A 17,354-nucleotide genomic window follows, 5' to 3' on the forward strand; every position below is an offset into this window, starting at 1 on the left:
CTTTGACATTTTCCTCTCAGGAGAAATTTTATGTATTTTTAAACTATTGAAAAGGACAATTCTAATGATCATTTCCACTCCTGGATTTAAATTGATACAGGTGAAGGATGGTAGATTATGAGGTAAAAATATTAGCTCTAATCTTAGGCTATAATTACTACAGTTCACATGGATTTTGAAAATCTCCCAGTAGGAAAAGTGCTTCTCAGGGGAAGACTTGTAAAAGAAATTTTATTTTTAATGATATGGATACTTCTCCCTAGAAACCATGTAATGGTATTTGAAAGTGTAATTTACTAAGGAAACCATTTTTAAAAGAGCTATTCAAGAACTTTCCTAGAAGGTGGTTCTCAGAGTTTAAGATGCACAAGAATTGCCAAGGAAACTTTTATAAAACGGATATCCTGGGTCCCCACCACAAGAAATTTGGGTTTGAAGGTCCAAAGAATGTGCAGGTCTAGCAGGCACCCCCAGATGTGTCTGATGTAGATGGATGGTGCAGAGACCACGCCTCAAGAAGAGCTAAGTGTAAGAGTTGGAAAAACAAAGTCAGTGGGTAGATGAACTAAAATCAGTTACTGAATTTGTTGTTCAAGTTGAAGGTTGCTTGTTTGTAAGGGCCTGGACTTTTGTTGTTGTTAATAGGCCAATTATGCAGATTCTTGCAAGGAATAAAGGCCAGATTCCATTCTCTCCTATCCTTGTGCTAAGTGGTGGATCAAGTTAAACATGGTGTAGTCCATCGTGGGGGAATGAAGACAGCCAGGCTGAGGTTCATACATATACATAGATCCTGTTCTCTCTCCTGTGAACTTGTGAAGTTTTTATAAAGTGTGGGTTATTGTGCTCTGCTAAGAGGTATTGTTCCAGTTAACACATCCTATTTGATATCAATACCAAAGTCCAGCCTATGGGCCAGCCCTGCAGCCAGCCGAGGACACACTTCCTTGTAGTCAGGAAGCCGTCATCATGGTCAGGCCCCCCCCCAAAAGGGCTCAAGACAGGAGTAAGTCCTGCCTGAGAAGGAACTAAGAGATAATAAAGACATCACTTCTAGGAAAAGGTGGTTTCAATTTTTAGTGTTTACCATTTGCAGAGATGTTGTTCTTTTTACTTTTGTCTTTTTCTCCTGTGGCATGTGGAGGTTCCCAGGTTAGGGGTCGAATCGGAGCTGTAGCCCCGGCCTATGCCACAGCCACAGCAATGCTGGATCCAAGTCTTGTCTGCAACCTACACCACAGCTCACAGCAACGCCGGATCCTTAACCCACTGAGCAAGGCCAGGGATTGAACCCACAAGCTCATGGTTCCTAGTCAGATTCTTTAACCACTGAGCCACGACGGGAACTCCAACGTCATTCTTTCTTGAAGAAGAATGCTAGATGACATTGGCACCCCTGTTTGGCTTTTTTTTTTTTTTTTTTTCCATTTTTCAATAGCCAGAAAACCTCAAAAACTGGAAGCAGCTCATGCCTCCTGGAACACTGCAAATCCTCTACTCTCTTTACTAAAGACAAAGAGGAGATGCTGACTTGGAGCTGGATGGCCTGTTGAGTGATACATACCCCATCTATGTGCAAAGAGTAGAGCAGCTGCTAACAGCCAGCTAGGCCTGAAGTTGGGAAGCTTGGCTTGGGTGTGGGAAACACTTTTCTTTTTAGGCCACACCTGCAGCATATGGAAGTTCCCAGGCTCTAGGTGTTGAACTGGAGCTGCAGCTGCCAGCCAACACCACAGCCACAGCAACGTGGGATCCAAGCCACATCTGCGACCTACACCACAGCTTGCAGCAATGCCAGATCCTTAACCCACCAAGCAGGGCCAGGGATCAAACCTGAATCTTCAGGGATCCTATGTTGGTTTCTTAACCTGCTGAGCCACAACAGAAACTCCCTCTTGTCCACCCCTAACAGCCAGCCCTGGGCACTTTCCCTTCTAGGTTGAAATATTCTCTTCTAAAGATTTAGTTGGGACTCGTTGTCTTAGCAGTAGGAATTGGAAGACCATGGCCAATAACCCAAGAGCTGGGTTCTGACAGAGGGGTCTTTTGAACATTTAAAATGGGCACCTCATCTAAATAGTTACAGTTGCTTGTGTGTAAATAATCAGAGTACCGATGAGCCTAACTAAGAATTGCTGCTTCAGATTTTTACTGAGCCCAAGTTTTTAGGTCTTGTAGCAGTGGACAGGCTAAGAGCAGACAGAAGAGAAGTTAAGTCTTGACAATTCAAATGAGAACTATTCTGCACAATAGAGAGTGAACTGTTTTCTTCATCAATCGTGAACACATTTGTGGTCATTTCTTATTCTGCCCTAATGAACTGACTCTGTGCTTGTGTGTTCAGAAGCCCTCTGATGTTGTCAACTCTCTGGATCTGTGTGTGAACATCAGTCTGGAAAACCCTGGCACCAGCCCTGCCCTCGAAGCCTACTCGGAGTCAGCCAAGGTCTTCAGTGTAAGTGCGGTTTGCCCTTCCTGGAATTCTTACTGGCTGACAAAGTTTTGCAGTCACTGCAGTAGTGTTTGAAAGATACTTAGAACATAGCCTTTAAGTTGTTAATTTTCTAAATGAAATACAGTTACCTATATGTGAAGTTCACCAGCATGTAAGTTCCATAAAGCAGGGATTTTTGTTTTTCTTGTTCCCTGCCCTATTCCCGGGACCTCAAGCAGTTCTTGGCTCCCCATAGGTGTTCAATAAATATTTGTTGAAGAAATATATAATAATAAAGTGAATACCTTGTGCTCGCCACACACTTAAAAAAATTAAAATGATACTGATACCTATAAAATTCTTTTTTTGTAGATCCCTTTCTATAAAGACTGTGGTGATGATGGAATTTGCATCTCTGATCTAGTTCTAGATGTTCAGCAGCTACCGGCCACTCAGTAAGTTTTACTTTAAAGCTCAGTGAAACTGTAGAAATAAAAGACACATTAGATTATTTATTCACATGAATGTTTATGGAGTTTTTTTATATCAAAAAAAACCCCATCTGTCACTACTAAAGCCCTTTAAAATCTAAATTTCAAAATATCTAGGAATAAACTTAATCAATAGGGTGAGAGATCTATACTCTGAAAACTATAAAACATTGATGAATTTGAAAATGACCCAAAGAAATAGAAAGATATCCCTTGCTCTTAGATTGGGAGAATTAACATTATTAACATGTCCAGGAGTCCCTGTTGTGGCTCAGTGGAATCAAACCTGACCAGCATCCATGAGGATGCGGGTTCAATCCCTGGCCTCACTCACTGGGTTAAGGATCCAGTGTTGCTGTGAACTGTGGTGTAGGTTGCAGACATGGCTCAGATCCTGTTCTGCTGTGGCTGTGGTGTAGGCTAGCAGCTGCAGCTCTGATTTGACTTCTAGCCTGGGAACTTCCATATACCATGGGTACAGCCCTAAAAAAAAATAAAAAATAAAAATAAAAATGTATATGAAACCATAGAAGACCCCAAATTGTCAAAGCCATCTTGAGCAAAAAGAACAAAGTTAGAGGAATCATGCTTCCTGACTTCAGGCTATGCTGCAAAGCTACAGTCATTAAAAGAGCGTGGTACTGGCACAAAACCAGAAATGCAGATCAACAGAACAGAAGAGAGAGCCCAGAAATAATTCCACATGCTAATGGTCACTTAAGCTACAAAAAGGGATGCAAGAAAATACGACAGTCCCAAGAAATAGCAACAACAACAAAAAAGACAAAAGACAAAAAAAAAAAAACTTGTCAAACACCATTCAAAGTAAGAAAACTCCATAATAATCACACTTACAGAGAATACAATAACCCTAAATATTTCTGACTTCAAAATAAATTTCACTTCCTCTGAAATTAAAAAAAAAAAAGAAAATACGACAGATAAAAAGACAGTCTCTTCAATAAGCAATGCTGGGAAGGCTGGACAGCTACATGTAGAAGAATAAAATTAGAACATTATCTCATACTATATACAAAAATAAACACCAAATGGATTAAAGACCTAAATTTAAGACCTGAAACCATAAAACTCCTAGAAGAGAACATAGGCAGAACACTCTTTGACATATATCATATCAATATTTTTTTTGGATCTGTCTCCTAAAGCAGAAGAAATAAAAGCAAAAATAAACAAATGGAATCTAATTAAATTAAAGAGCTTTGCACAGCAAAGGAAACCATTGGCAAAACAAAAAGGCAACCCACTAAATGGGAGAAAATATTTGTAAATGATATGATCAATAATGGGTTAATACCCAAAATACATATATACAACTCAATATCAGGAAAAAAAATCTGACCAAAAAATGGGCAGAAGACCTGAATAGACATTTTTCCAAAGAAGTCATACAGATAGCCAACAGGCACATATAAAGATGCTCACCATCACACATCATCAGAGGTATACAAATCAAAACCACAGTGAGGTATTACCACATACCTGGCAGAATGGCTACCACCAAAAAGAACACATATAACAAATGTTAGCAAGGACGTGGAGAAAAGGGAAAACTTATGCGGAAAACTGTTGGTGGAAATGTAAATTGGTGCAGCCATTATGGAAAAAATTATGGAGGTTCCTCAAAACACTAAAAATAGAACTATCATAAGATCCAGCAATTCAACTCCTGGATATACATCCAAAGAAAACAAAAACATTAATTCAAAAAGACACATGCACCCCAATGTGCATAGCAGCATTATTTACAATAGCCAAGATAGGGAAGCAACTTAAGGGTCCATCAACAGATGAATGGATAAATAAGATGTCATATATCTATATGGAATATTAGTCATAAAAGGAATAAAATTCTGGTATTTACAATAACGTTGATGGACCTAGAGAGTATTATGCTTCATGAAATAAGTCAGACAATACTCTTATCACTTACATATAGATTCTAAAAAAATAAATGTATATAACAAAACAGAAACAGACTCACAGATAAAAAGAACAAACTAGTGGTTACCAGTGGGGAGAGGGAGAGAGGAAGGGGCAAGATAGAGGTAGGGGATTAAGAGATACAAACTATTATGTATAAAATAGAAAAGCAACAAGGATATATTGTTTAGAGCACAGTAAAGTGTAGCCAGTATTTTATAATAACTTTAAATAGAGGGTAATCTATAATGACTTTTTTTTCTTTTTTCTCCTCTTCACTTTTAACAGACAACAGCCATTCATTGTCAGCAACCAGAACAAAAGATTAACATTTTCAGTAACACTGAAAAACAAAAAGGAAAGTGCATACAACACTGGAATTGTTATTGCTTTTTCAGAAAACCTGTTTTTTGCTTCCTGGTCCATGCCGGTATGTGAGAGCACCTGCCTTAACTGTTCTTCTGCTTCCTACTTGTCAATTACCATCTTCCTTATGATCAAATCTCCGCATCCTCTGTGTTGTCTAAAGGAACATCTTCACCTTCAGTGTGATCAGTTCTAACCTGTGGCTCTCAGCTAGTTAAACCACTTGAGAACAAAGCCTGGCTGGGTATCTAGACCAGTTCTGCCGCACAGAGTGGGTCAGTTTTTCCTTCACCCTGATACTTGGCAGTAGTAGCCAGACTCTGCTGTAAACTCTCCTCAAGCCATCTGTGTGATGAGGCTGCCGAGAGGCCACACAGATGCTGTGAGCTGCACTTGCTCTGAGAAGTTAGAGTCCCACAGCTCAGCCCGAGCTTCGTAACCACAGGTTTTGCTGCTGCCAAGACGATGCATTCCAGCGAGGTCAGTTAATCATGTTGACTTGATCGCTATACCAGGAACACATTTGACCGTGGATGCCCCGCTGGGCCTCCTCTGCCACCAAGCAATGAAAAGGAGAGTAGGGGAAAACTGAGATTTTCCAGATTCACTCCTTGATGAAAGGACTCAAAAACGGTTTCATCCAATTTAAAGTCCGTGTGAACTTAATAGATTAAGTGTCTAAACCCATTCTGACGTCAGTGCTTAAATTTCTTGTGTCAAATGACAACTTAAAGAGAAAAAAATAAGCAAAACTAAAAAAGGTTCCTTAAGTTATTTAAAATATAGATTAAAAACAGTATAAGGTTTTTCTCTAGAAACTACAAATATTAAATGTATTGATAGAAAGGTATGTATTAAAGACAGCATTTCTAAATAATGGATTAAAGTTGTGCTGCAGAAATAGAATAGGATTTACTTCTGGGGAAAAGTTCAGTATTTAACCTCTCCTTTGTCTTGTTGGGCATCCTGGTTAGCAATAAAAATAGTACATTAGCTGCCTGAACAATACGTATAAGACTTTCAAATCTTGGGAGATAATAAATTACTTGAGTGTGAACCAACCTTACTGCTAAAATGTCTAGGTGGTTCATGCATCCTTCAGCACATATGTGTATCTGTGCACGTACACACACGCACACGCATGCGCGCGCGCCACACACACACACACACACACACACACTGAATACTAATTGATCATTGTTTCCTTGGTCTCATTCAGGTTGATGGGACAGAAGTGACATGCCAGATCCCTTCATCTCAGAAGTCTGTTACCTGTGATGTAGGCTATCCTGCTTTAAAGAGGGAAGAACAGGTACAACTTGTAATTCATCCTCAAATTCATCTGGCCTCTCCTCACCATTGGTGTTAATTCACCAACATACCATCTTCTTTATTAGGTACCATCATTTGATAGGCATCACACAATAACTGGCCGCATATTTAGAGGAAGTGTTTTAATAATACCTGCATGCTTTCTTTTTTTTTTTCTTTTCTTTTTTTTTTTTAGGGCTGTATCCACAGCATATGAAGGTTCCTAGGCTATGGGTCAAATCAGAGCTACAGCTGCTGGCCTACACTAGAGCCATAGCAATACAGGATCCAAGCCATGTCTTCGATCTACACCACAGCTCATGGCAACACCAGATCCTTAACCCACTGAGAGAGGCCAGGGATCGATCTTGCAACCTTATGGTTCCTCGTCGGATTCATTTCTGCTGCGCCACAATGGAAACTCCCCTGCATACTTTCTTTAAATTATTAATAACAGCGGGTTTCTGCCTCCCCCCACCCAAAGCAATTCATTCCCCAAAGCACGTACAATATGAAAGTTCTTTTTTTTTCTGAAAACATTTATCCAACACTGGTCAATGTGCTTTATACAGAGTCACAGATAGCATTTGTTCATCCTTGGTAAGTAAATTTCACATCCACACAAAGCCTTCAAGTTTGAACAAGTAGAAGTGCCTGTGATGTGCTGTATGTACATGTCAGGTGAATTCAGTTCTATTCTGAAGGGAAGGCAAGGTGGACAAATCCACAGAAGTTCTACAAACTTGAAAGCTTAAGAATCAAATGGGAGTTGGTTTGCTTCTATAGGACACTTTTTTTTCATGTTGACCCTTGAGTACAAAGCACCGTAGATTGATGAATTCTAATTTTGTGTATAGGTGACTTTCACAATTAACTTCGACTTCAATCTTCAAAACCTTCAGAATCGCGCATCTGTCAGTTTCCAAGCCTTAAGGTAAAACAGGAGGAAGTCATGAATTGATGACTGGTGGCTTTTCAAATATTTCTACTTAAGTAATTTCCTAATATCCCTTTCAACAGCGAAAGCAATGAAGAAAACAAGGCAGATAATTCAGTCAGCTTCAATTTTTCTCTGCTGTATGATGCCGAAATTCACATAACAAGGTAGGTGTAACTGGACAGACAGCCTGTGACCATGGACATGACTCTGGCTCATAACACATTTAGTTCATGACTGAACAGTTCCTCTATATGCGCATTCTTAACTGGGGAGTTGAATTAAAATATTTCTCCCTTATCATCTAAAACAGAGGTCCAGGGACAAACTGGTCCCTAGGGGAGTCTTGAGTAACTCTTGAGGTTTATAGAATAAGAGCAAAATGAGAAAGGCAAAGGAATAACCCTCTGCCACATGCTGAGCAGAACTCCCCTGAGGCCCTCAGATGAGCTGTCAAAGCAGAACTCAGAGGGCCCCCAGGAGTCCCCACACTTCCTTCCCCAGGCTTATGTCCTACAGTCGACCTGAGACCTCAAGCCATAGGCACATTCCTGGACACTGATGCCCTAAACACAAAGCTCTGAACTTAGTAGGTCCATCACAAATACTGAATCTAGTCATAGAAAATGAGTTTCTGGGTAGAAGATCCCTGACCTAACAGATTAGGGGTTTCTTCCTGCCAGCAGGAAATGGGGCATTTTTTAAAAGAGGTCATGCAGAAAGAAAGGAGTTATTCCATTTCCTTACCAGCCCAAAGCAAGTAAACCTGAAAGCACTGGCCAGAATGGTACTAATTGGTACCAGTTATCTTGAATTGTTCAGAGAGGTGTCTTGAGAGGTACGTAACATGTAAACGCCACAGGAGCTAGCGTCATCACTTTCACTCCTGCTTAGAGCTGAAGGCTTGAAGTTCACAGGTGCAGGGACACAGGCCACAGGTGATGCCCTCCTCCAAGCCTGGGAACCAAAGTTGTCTACCTGCTGAAGCCCCCAGGCAGCCTCCCTGCCCAGACCAGTGACCCCTGGAATACATAAAGCAGTGCATCCCCAAGGAGCCAAACTGCAAAGTGTCCAGTAACCACAGGTTTCTCTAACATCACGGAATATGCAGATCATCCAATAGATCTCTGAGCAAAAACAAAAAGGAAAATATGTCATTATGTCTAGAGCTCGAGACACATGAGCAAAGATGAAAAGAATGCTTCTGTATCAAGCGAGTTGCAAAGAGCAAAAGCAGAAACAAAGTACAGCCCAAGTCATCCATCCCTGAAAAATTACTCAGTAACTTCAGATTTCAAAGGGCCCTCAGCTGCTAAAATAAGTAAGCAAAGACAGATGCAGCCAGAGATTGACAGCACCACATTATCTGAATTTTTTTTCTTCTTACCTATAATGCTGCATTCTTATTCTAAATGCTTTTTATTAATAGAGCCTTTTTATGATTCCACTCTTCCACCATGACCAAGTCTTTCAGATATTTTAACATGAAATAGGTATAATACTGAAGTGGGACTTCAATTTTGCTAACATCTTAGCTATGTATTTTTGCAAGGGTAAATTGGATTCTCAATCATTTTGATGTTTTCTGAATGTATCATACAGTTAAAAATTAATATGGAGAATTATAAAGAGTAAAGCTAAAGGGAGTTCCTGTCATGGCTCAGCAGAAATGAATCTGACTAGCATCCATGAGGATGTAGGTTTGATCCCTGGTCTCCCTCAAAGGTTAGGGGATCCAGCGTTGCCATGAGCTGTGGCGTAGGTCACATGCGTGGCTTGGATCTGGTATTGCTGTGGCTGTGGCTGTGGTGTAGGCTGGTGGGTACAGCGCAGATTCAACCCCTAGCCTGAGAACCTCCATATGCCATGGATGCAGCCCCAAAAAGAGGGGGGAAAAAAAAGAATAAAGCTAATAAAGTGGCTCCTAATCCCATCCAAGTAATTTCTCTTGATTTTTTTTTTTTTTAAAGAAAGACACTTAAATGTCCGTAGATGGAAAAGCCAAACATTACAGAAAGGTACACAATGAAAAATGAAATAAATCATCCCTCCCCACCTCCTCTGGTCACTTTGTACATGATTAACCTGACTGTTTTCAGAATATCGTCCAGATACAAGGTTTATTTATCTACCTGGATATATGCATCATATACACACACTTTATATATTTTTTTGAAATAAGGTTACCCAATTATTGAGTGTATCCCTTGGCAACCATTTTGATAGTGTATAAACATGCAATTGTGCAAACAGGATGGGTGGAAATAGATGACAGTAGAATTATTTCTAAAACAGGATCCTCCTAAGTATAGCTAACTGCTATTAGAAACATATTGATCAACACAAGTAACTGAAAGAACACTTAAGTAAAAAATGGAAAGATGTTGGAACTCTTTAAAATGCAAAAGCAGAGCATATTAATCAATTTAAAAACTGGCCATACTTGAAGGCTCACACAAGGATTTTCTGGAAGGCAAAGGGAGTAATTCACGCAGATACAGCGAGGCTTTCTGTTTTAAGGTCTAGTCAGTTTTCCCATTTTCCACATAAGGCTGACAAATCATTGTTTCCTCTTAACCTTGACAAATACTACATCTGTTTAAGTCCCAGTGACATATTTTCCTTCTGAGAATTTGGGGAAAAAATTTTAAAGCATTAAAAAGAGAGAAAGGCAAGATTTTCGGTAAAGAAACCAGAAAACTGTATCTCAGAAAATGTCCTTTTTTTTTTTTTTTTTTTTTAGGAAATAGAGTCATTATCTTATAATTAGGATACATTGTCTAATGGGAATAAATATTGCTTCTCAGACTCCCACCCCTGCTCTTTGGCCCCGACCCCACAAAGAAGCTGCCCTGGTTGGAATCTAGCCTCAGATTCCCAGGAGTGAGTGAAGAGAGAGGAGTCCCCAGTTACATTCAGTCTGAGTGGTGCCATGGGGGTCCCTCTGGCTGGTCATCCCTGCACCTTGCAAACCCTGCTTGGTGGTCTCCAGCTGGGCCAGTGCCTCTAAGTTTGGTCTAATAAAACTCCTGGGTGAGCTGTCTTAAAGTTGGTCCTTATACTAGTGGTGGGAACAGACCAAAGCGTCAGAGTTGGTTTGGAACTAGGGAAGGATAGGGAGAAGGAATAATAAACAGCATGTATACCCTGTTTCACAGGGGCCCAGTGACAAATACTATAGGAGCTAATACCCAATACCCTATCGTATTTCAGCCATCATACCAAGTGGAAAACCCTCTGGCTTATAAATCCATTCATCCAATCAATAGGGATGAGGTGTCCACTATATTAACACAGCAGTCCATGTAACAGCAATCTTGAGAAGAGTTTCACGATAAGTTCTCAAGTAATACATGGGTACTTGTTTTAGAAATGACAACTGATGCACCTGTAACACAAAGAATCTCAGTAGAATGATGATGAAGGAATATGTTTTGAAAGGGACTTGTTTTAGTCTTAGAAATGTACACTGGACCAAAGGTCCACAACAAGCATTTGTTTTCATTTATTGTACTTACATGTAAATTCTTTTACTTAGAAGCTAGAAGATGTTTAAATAAGTATTAAGCCTCAAGAATAATAGCATAACTAAAATATTTGACTTTATGAACATCACTCAACAGGTTCACCAACATTAATTTTTATGAAGTCTCCTCGGATGGGAATATTCCTTCTACAGTGCACAGTTTTGAAGACATTGGTCCAAAATTCACTTTCTCCATTAAGGTTGGTAAGCCTGCTATAAGAATGGGAAATCAGGGGGAAGGGGAAGGAAAAAGTGAGGGCAGGAAAAGAAAAAGAAAGTAAAAAAGAAGTTGAAATAGACCAGGGGTTCTCAAACTGGAGCACACATTAGAATCACCAGGAATCAGAGTTCCTATTGTGGCTCAGTGGAAACGAATCTGACTAGTACCCATGAGGATGTTGGTTCAATCTCTGGCCTCACTCAGTGGGCTAAGGATCCGGTGTTGCCATGAGCTGTGGTGTAGTTCACAGATGTGGCTTGGACCCTGTGTTGTTGTGGCTGTGGTGTAGGCCAGCCAGCAGCTGTAGCTCCAATTTGACCTCTAGCCTGGGAATTTCCATGTGCTGAGGGTGCAGCCCTAAAAAGCAAAAAAAAAAAAAAAAAGAATCATCAGGAGTCATGTTAAAATATAGGTCACTGGCCTCCATCTCCAGTGTTTCCAGTTCAAAAGGTATCAGTATTGAATGGGCCTAACAATGCACATTTCTAACAAGTTCAAAGGTGATGCTGATGCTTGTGGCCCAGGTGCCATACTTTGAGAACTACTTTGAGACAAACCATTGATAAGTAAAAGCCTGGGCTTTGTGCAGAGTTATATGTCTGGGATAAGGTATAATTGATGTATTTTGAAAGCAAAGGTTGACCGTTAGTCAATAGAGCATTAATATAATGGTATTACTGTGGATAAAATCTCTGGAATATAATCTGCCAATTTATCCTTCAAAACCACTTCCAATTTGGGTCACCGTTTGTATACAAATATGTGTTTTGTACAGTCACGTTAAGAAGTGTATAAAAATATTTTAAAATCGATTTTTATTGGATATTAGTAATTAAATATTTTCAGTTATATAAGGAAAGTGAATTTATGAAAGAATGGCTACATTACATAAATTTTGGAAAATAGAAAGGAAAGAATTCCAACACCCTTAGTCATTACCATTTTGTTTTTGTACATTTCCTACTAGTCTTGTCATATGGATGCAAATCTTCAATTTGGTGATTTAAAAGGTCCTTAAAAGAGGATCTGGTGTTGCTGTGAGCTACGGTATAAGTCACAGACATGGCTCAGATCCCGCGTTGCTGTGCTGTTGTGTAGGCTAGCAGCTGCGGCTCCAATTTGACCCCTAGCCTGGGCACTTCCATATGCCTTAAGTGCAGCCCTAAAAAAGCCAAAAAAAGGGGGCCCTTAAAAGCATCTTGATTTGTGGAGTTCCCATCATGGCTCAGTGGTTAACGAATTCGACTAGGAACCATGAGGTTGCAGGTTCGATCCCTGGCCTTGCTCAGTGGGTTAAGGATCCAGCGTTGCTGTGATGTAGGTCACAGACACGGCTGGGCGGCTTGGATACTGCGTTGCTATGGCTCTGGTGTAGGCCGGCAGCTACAGCTCTTATTAGACCCCTAACCTGGGAACTTCCATATGCCACAGGAGTGGCCCTAGAAATGTTAAAAAGACAAAAAAAAAAAAAAAAAAAAGCATCTTGATTTGTGATCCAGATATTGGAATTTATGAAAGGTGCATAGTATTTGGCATTACTTCTGTAATGAAACATTTAGTCAATTAACAGTAATAATAAAGTAATATTCATAGAGCAGGTAATAAGTATCAGCCTTTGTGTCAAGTGCTTTATGTGTGTTAACCCATTTAATTCCCAGATCAATGAAGTCGGTAGATTATTCCTATGAGTGTTCTTTAAAACGTTGAGTAGAGCATGCGCACTGGCCAGTTAGCACAGACTTCCCACCAGGGAGAACAGAGGCTGCACCCATGCATACCTAATGAGTTGCTGATTATCCTTATTTTACAAATGAGAAAACTGAAGCATAGACAGGTCAAGGACCTTGCCCAAGCCACACTGCTAGTTAGGGGCGGAATGGGACTTCATGTCCTGGCAGACCAAACTCACACATGGGAGGTGTTTTTAACCATCTCCTAAGTCACAAATTATTTACCAGTTAGAATTGTAGATGTTGAGATTTTCAAAGAGGTAAACACAGGGATCCACAAAGAGTGACCATAAAGTCACAATTCACTTTCATACGGATTCAATCTTACACTTAACAGCTGCCCTTCTTCAACACTGAGGTTACGATCACTTTTCTTTGCAACATGTGTATGATGCAGTAACAGAATGTTTGCTTACCACATAGGTAACAACAGGAAGTGTTCCAGTAAGCATGGCATCTGTGAGCATCCACATCCCTCAATACACCAAGGGCAAGAACCCGCTGATGTACGTGACTGGGGTGCACACAGACCAGGTAAGGGCAGCTGAACTGCCTGTAAAATGTGCACCTTGGAAATACCCCCACGAGGTGGGGGTGATCATGCCTGGCATCTTATAGACAGGAAACTGAAAAGATAACCCCAATGTACCCTGAGCGCCAATTAACCAGCAATTAATTTCATATTAGAGGCAGGATGTTATGAGAAATGTCTGGTCCAGGGATTTATGGGTGACAGAAATTATTATTAAAACCTCCTTCTGACCAGGTGAAGATCTGACTTGGACTCAGAGCCCTGTTTATAGAGAAGTTAGTGGCTGGGAAGTGAGAGTTGAACCCACAGTGGGAGAGTAGTTGGTCTACATAGCTGCAATCAGTAGCTGGTCTACAAGCTGCCAGCCTGGACTTTTGCCCAGTAGTTGTCAACTTTGGTTGTTTATTTAATCACCTGGGTCATTTCTTAAATAAATGTGATGGCCAGGCCCCACCTCAGGCATTTAAATCAGAATCTCCAGAGCTAAGGCTCTAGTGCCAGTGTTTTTCTTTAAATCTCCACAGGTAGTTCTTCCATGCTCTAGCCAAACCCCTTGACATTGGCTCAGGCCTAGTCTCGCACTTAGCTAATGCTACAGCAGTGTTATTTCTGCGGTGTTCATGGGTGAGTACAAGAAAGCAAAATCCTAAACTGTTCCACAGAAAAGAACCGTGGTTGAAATCAGTGTCTGTTGTTATTGCAAATTTGTCTCATCACGTATGGGCTGTAAGAACCAGGGCCATGCCATCAAGACCAGTCAGGAGGATTTGGATACTTCAGAACTCACATTAGTGGTCATCAGAAGAAGTGTGGTCAGGTCAGCACAGCGAAGGGAATCCTGGGAGCCCTTTCCTGCCCTGACACATGACAACAGGATTTCCTAATGGGTTGAAAGGACCATCATAAACCATTTTGCTTCCTAAGACTAATTTGATGTCCTTCTTTGTAGGTCGGTGACATCAGTTGCAATGCTGAAATAAATCCACTGAAAATAGGACAAACATCTTCTTCTCTGTCTTTCAAGAGTGAAAATTTCCGGCACATAAAAGAATTGGTAAGGATAGGTTAATGGGGTGAAAATTTCCTTTGGTGATTCATTATTTGTTTTACCTGGACATCAAGGCACTTCTTTCTTCCTGCCATGTCTTAGAACTTTCTGTGCCTTTCTTTGACTTTGATAGCCTCTGTGAATCAAGATATGGAAAATAATGTGCATATTTAGGCTACTGGAATTATTACTCACACCATTATTATAAAATACCAGATTTCTGGAGTTTCCGTTGTGGCTCAGCAGTTAATGAACCTGACTAGCATCTATGAGGATGCAGGTTTGATCCCTGGCCTCGGTCAGTGGCTTAAGGATCCAGCGTTGCCGTGAGCTGTGGTGTAGGTCACAGACATGGCTCGGATCCCTCATTGCTGTGGCTGTGGTGGAGGCCGGCAGCTACAGCTCTGATTGGATCCCTGGCCTGGGAACCTCCATATGCTGTGGGTGCAGCCCTAAAAAGACAAAAAGACCGAACAAACAAAAAAAAAACCCAACCTAAAAACCCCCCAAAAAGCAGATCATGAAGGCAAGAGTTTTCCACGTCAAACTGGTTTTGTGTCATACTTGTTGGAAACATTGCAAAGAGCTGACTGAGCATGTGTGTGGGGATCAATATTTTGTCATCTCCTCCAGAGCTATGCCCCTTTCTTTGAGGAGATTTGTCCGGCGTCTACCATCATGCTTGGCACATATTAAGTATTTAAATAAGCAAACAGTGAAACCTAAACTAACCACAGTTCTCCCCTACGACCAACACTGAAATTCTTCTGCTTTCCTTTTACTGCAGATTGTTTTATGTCATCATGGATGGGAAAATAGGAAAACAGGAAAATGGAAGTTTCTTTTTAAGGAAATTTATGGTGTTATTACAGTATAAATGTGGTTTAAACCTAAATGCAAATACATGAAAATGCCCAGAAGAAACTCATCTCAGGATATGCCAAAATATTGTACCTCTCAGCATTTTTATTTCTGTGAAAATGTTTTGATTTTGTAAAAATGGCAACTTCTGTGCCCAATATAAAACAAATATAACATAAAAAGCTACAAAGAAAGTGCTCCACAAATCTAACAGCTGACCACTCTTAATGTTTAATGAGCATACCCCTCTAATCATTAATCCATGTATACAGCTGCATAAATGGACCATGCTACCTTTTTTTAAAAATGGTCATAGTTTTTTTTTATTTTTAGGGCCATACCCATGGTATATGGAGGTTCCCAAGCTAGTGGTCTAATCGGAGCTCTAGCTGCTGGCCTATTCCACAGCCACAGCAATGCCAGATCCGAGGTGCATCTGCAATTCGCACCACAGCTCATGGCAACAGCAGATCCTAACCCACTGAGTGAGGCCAGGGATCGAACCTGTATCCTCATATATACTCATCAGATTGATTCCGTTGAGCCACAAAGGCAACTCCATAGTTTTTTAAATAGACTTTATTTTTTTAACAGTTTTATGTTCATAGCAAAACTGAGTTTTAAATACAGAAATTTCCCATATACCCCTTCCCCAAATCACTCACAGCCTCTCACACTATCAAAATACCCCCATATACCAGAGTGGTACATTTGTTTCAAGTGATGAACCTACACTGATACGTCATAATCCCCCAGAGTCTGTAGTTTACATTAGGTTCATTCTTGATGCACATTCTGGAGTCTGAACAAGGATATAACGTGGATCCACAACTGCTGTGTACGGAATAGCTTCACTACCCAGAAACTGCCCTGCACTCCACTCAGTTATCCCTCCGTCCCCACTCACCTTTGACAACCACTGATGCTTTTATAGACAACTTTTTTTTTTAATCCAAGGAAATGCATCTTTATCATTAGGTTATTGACTAAATTATATTACTTTGTGTATATGTATATTCCATAACTTGGTAAATTTTCTAGTAATGTACTAGTTTGTCAACTAGTACACTGTTGACAAACACAAATTATTTAATTGTTGGGTTGGTTTTTTAACCCTCAGCCATAGCACAATAAACAGGCTGGGTGTACTTCTCTCCACACATTTATGATCATCTCCTCAGGCCTTGCATACAGATGGGAAAAGGCGGGGGCAAAGGACATTTGTCCTTCTCTTATTTTGAGGCAGTGCCAAAAATCTTGAGAAGGGTTATGACTACTAATAGTTCATGAGACTGTCAGTTTCCCTAGATCTTTCCCAGTACCAGGTTTTACCTGTCTTTGTAAAATTTTAGCATTTATTTTTAAAGCCCATACTAACTCTCCTTCTTTCACCATTGACTCCAACGTGAAAGAACTGTAGAACTGCCGCGTGTAGTAACATCACCTGCTGGCTGAAAGACCTTCAAGTGAAAGGAGAATACTTCCTTAATGTGTCTACCAGAATTTGGAACGGGACTTTTGCAACAGTAAGTGTCAGCTTATTTACTGGGCTTACCCCACAGCAAGGAAGCCTGAGGCTCCACTGTCAATAAGTTCCTACCCTTTGATAAAATTAGTCTTCTGGCTCATGTCAGCTGTGCCCAGTGACCCGGAACAATATTAACCTGGAAGGCTCTCCGATCCGATTGTGTCTCAGGATCACCTGAGGTGCTTGTACAGCATCTGCTTCTTTGACTCCAGGCCAACCTACTCTAGCAGACCTTCTGGAAATGGTGTCAGGACGCCCTCCGCCACTTGGCGTACAGTAGGCCACCTGCTTGGTCTTCCTCCTCATGCCCTTGACTTTCTGACCTCCTGGTCCCTCTCACACCCACATCAAAGTGTGTGATCGGTGCATCTCTACCTCATTCCCTGCACTCCCAGCTAATGGACTCATTTCACAGCACCTGGTAGATGA

The 17,354-nt window shown here is 40.7% G+C and overlaps 1 protein-coding gene across 2 annotated transcripts in view; it reads left to right on the forward strand.

Annotated features, from left to right (window-relative positions):
• The window catches only part of ITGA2 (integrin subunit alpha 2), a 104,072-nt gene that overhangs the window by 73,811 nt on the left and 12,907 nt on the right, over nucleotides 1–17,354 (forward strand). For both annotated transcript variants that reach the window (XM_021076566.1, NM_001244272.1), the window contains 10 exon segments: nucleotides 2,345–2,455; nucleotides 2,807–2,889; nucleotides 5,155–5,296; nucleotides 6,452–6,544; nucleotides 7,401–7,477; nucleotides 7,564–7,647; nucleotides 11,104–11,206; nucleotides 13,380–13,490; nucleotides 14,438–14,542; nucleotides 16,810–16,923. In XM_021076566.1, coding sequence (XP_020932225.1) covers nucleotides 2,345–2,455; nucleotides 2,807–2,889; nucleotides 5,155–5,296; nucleotides 6,452–6,544; nucleotides 7,401–7,477; nucleotides 7,564–7,647; nucleotides 11,104–11,206; nucleotides 13,380–13,490; nucleotides 14,438–14,542; nucleotides 16,810–16,923 — 1,023 coding nt within the window.

The sequence above is a fragment of the Sus scrofa genome, chromosome 16, assembly GCF_000003025.6.
Source record: "Sus scrofa isolate TJ Tabasco breed Duroc chromosome 16, Sscrofa11.1, whole genome shotgun sequence".
Lineage (NCBI taxonomy): Eukaryota > Metazoa > Chordata > Mammalia > Artiodactyla > Suidae > Sus > Sus scrofa.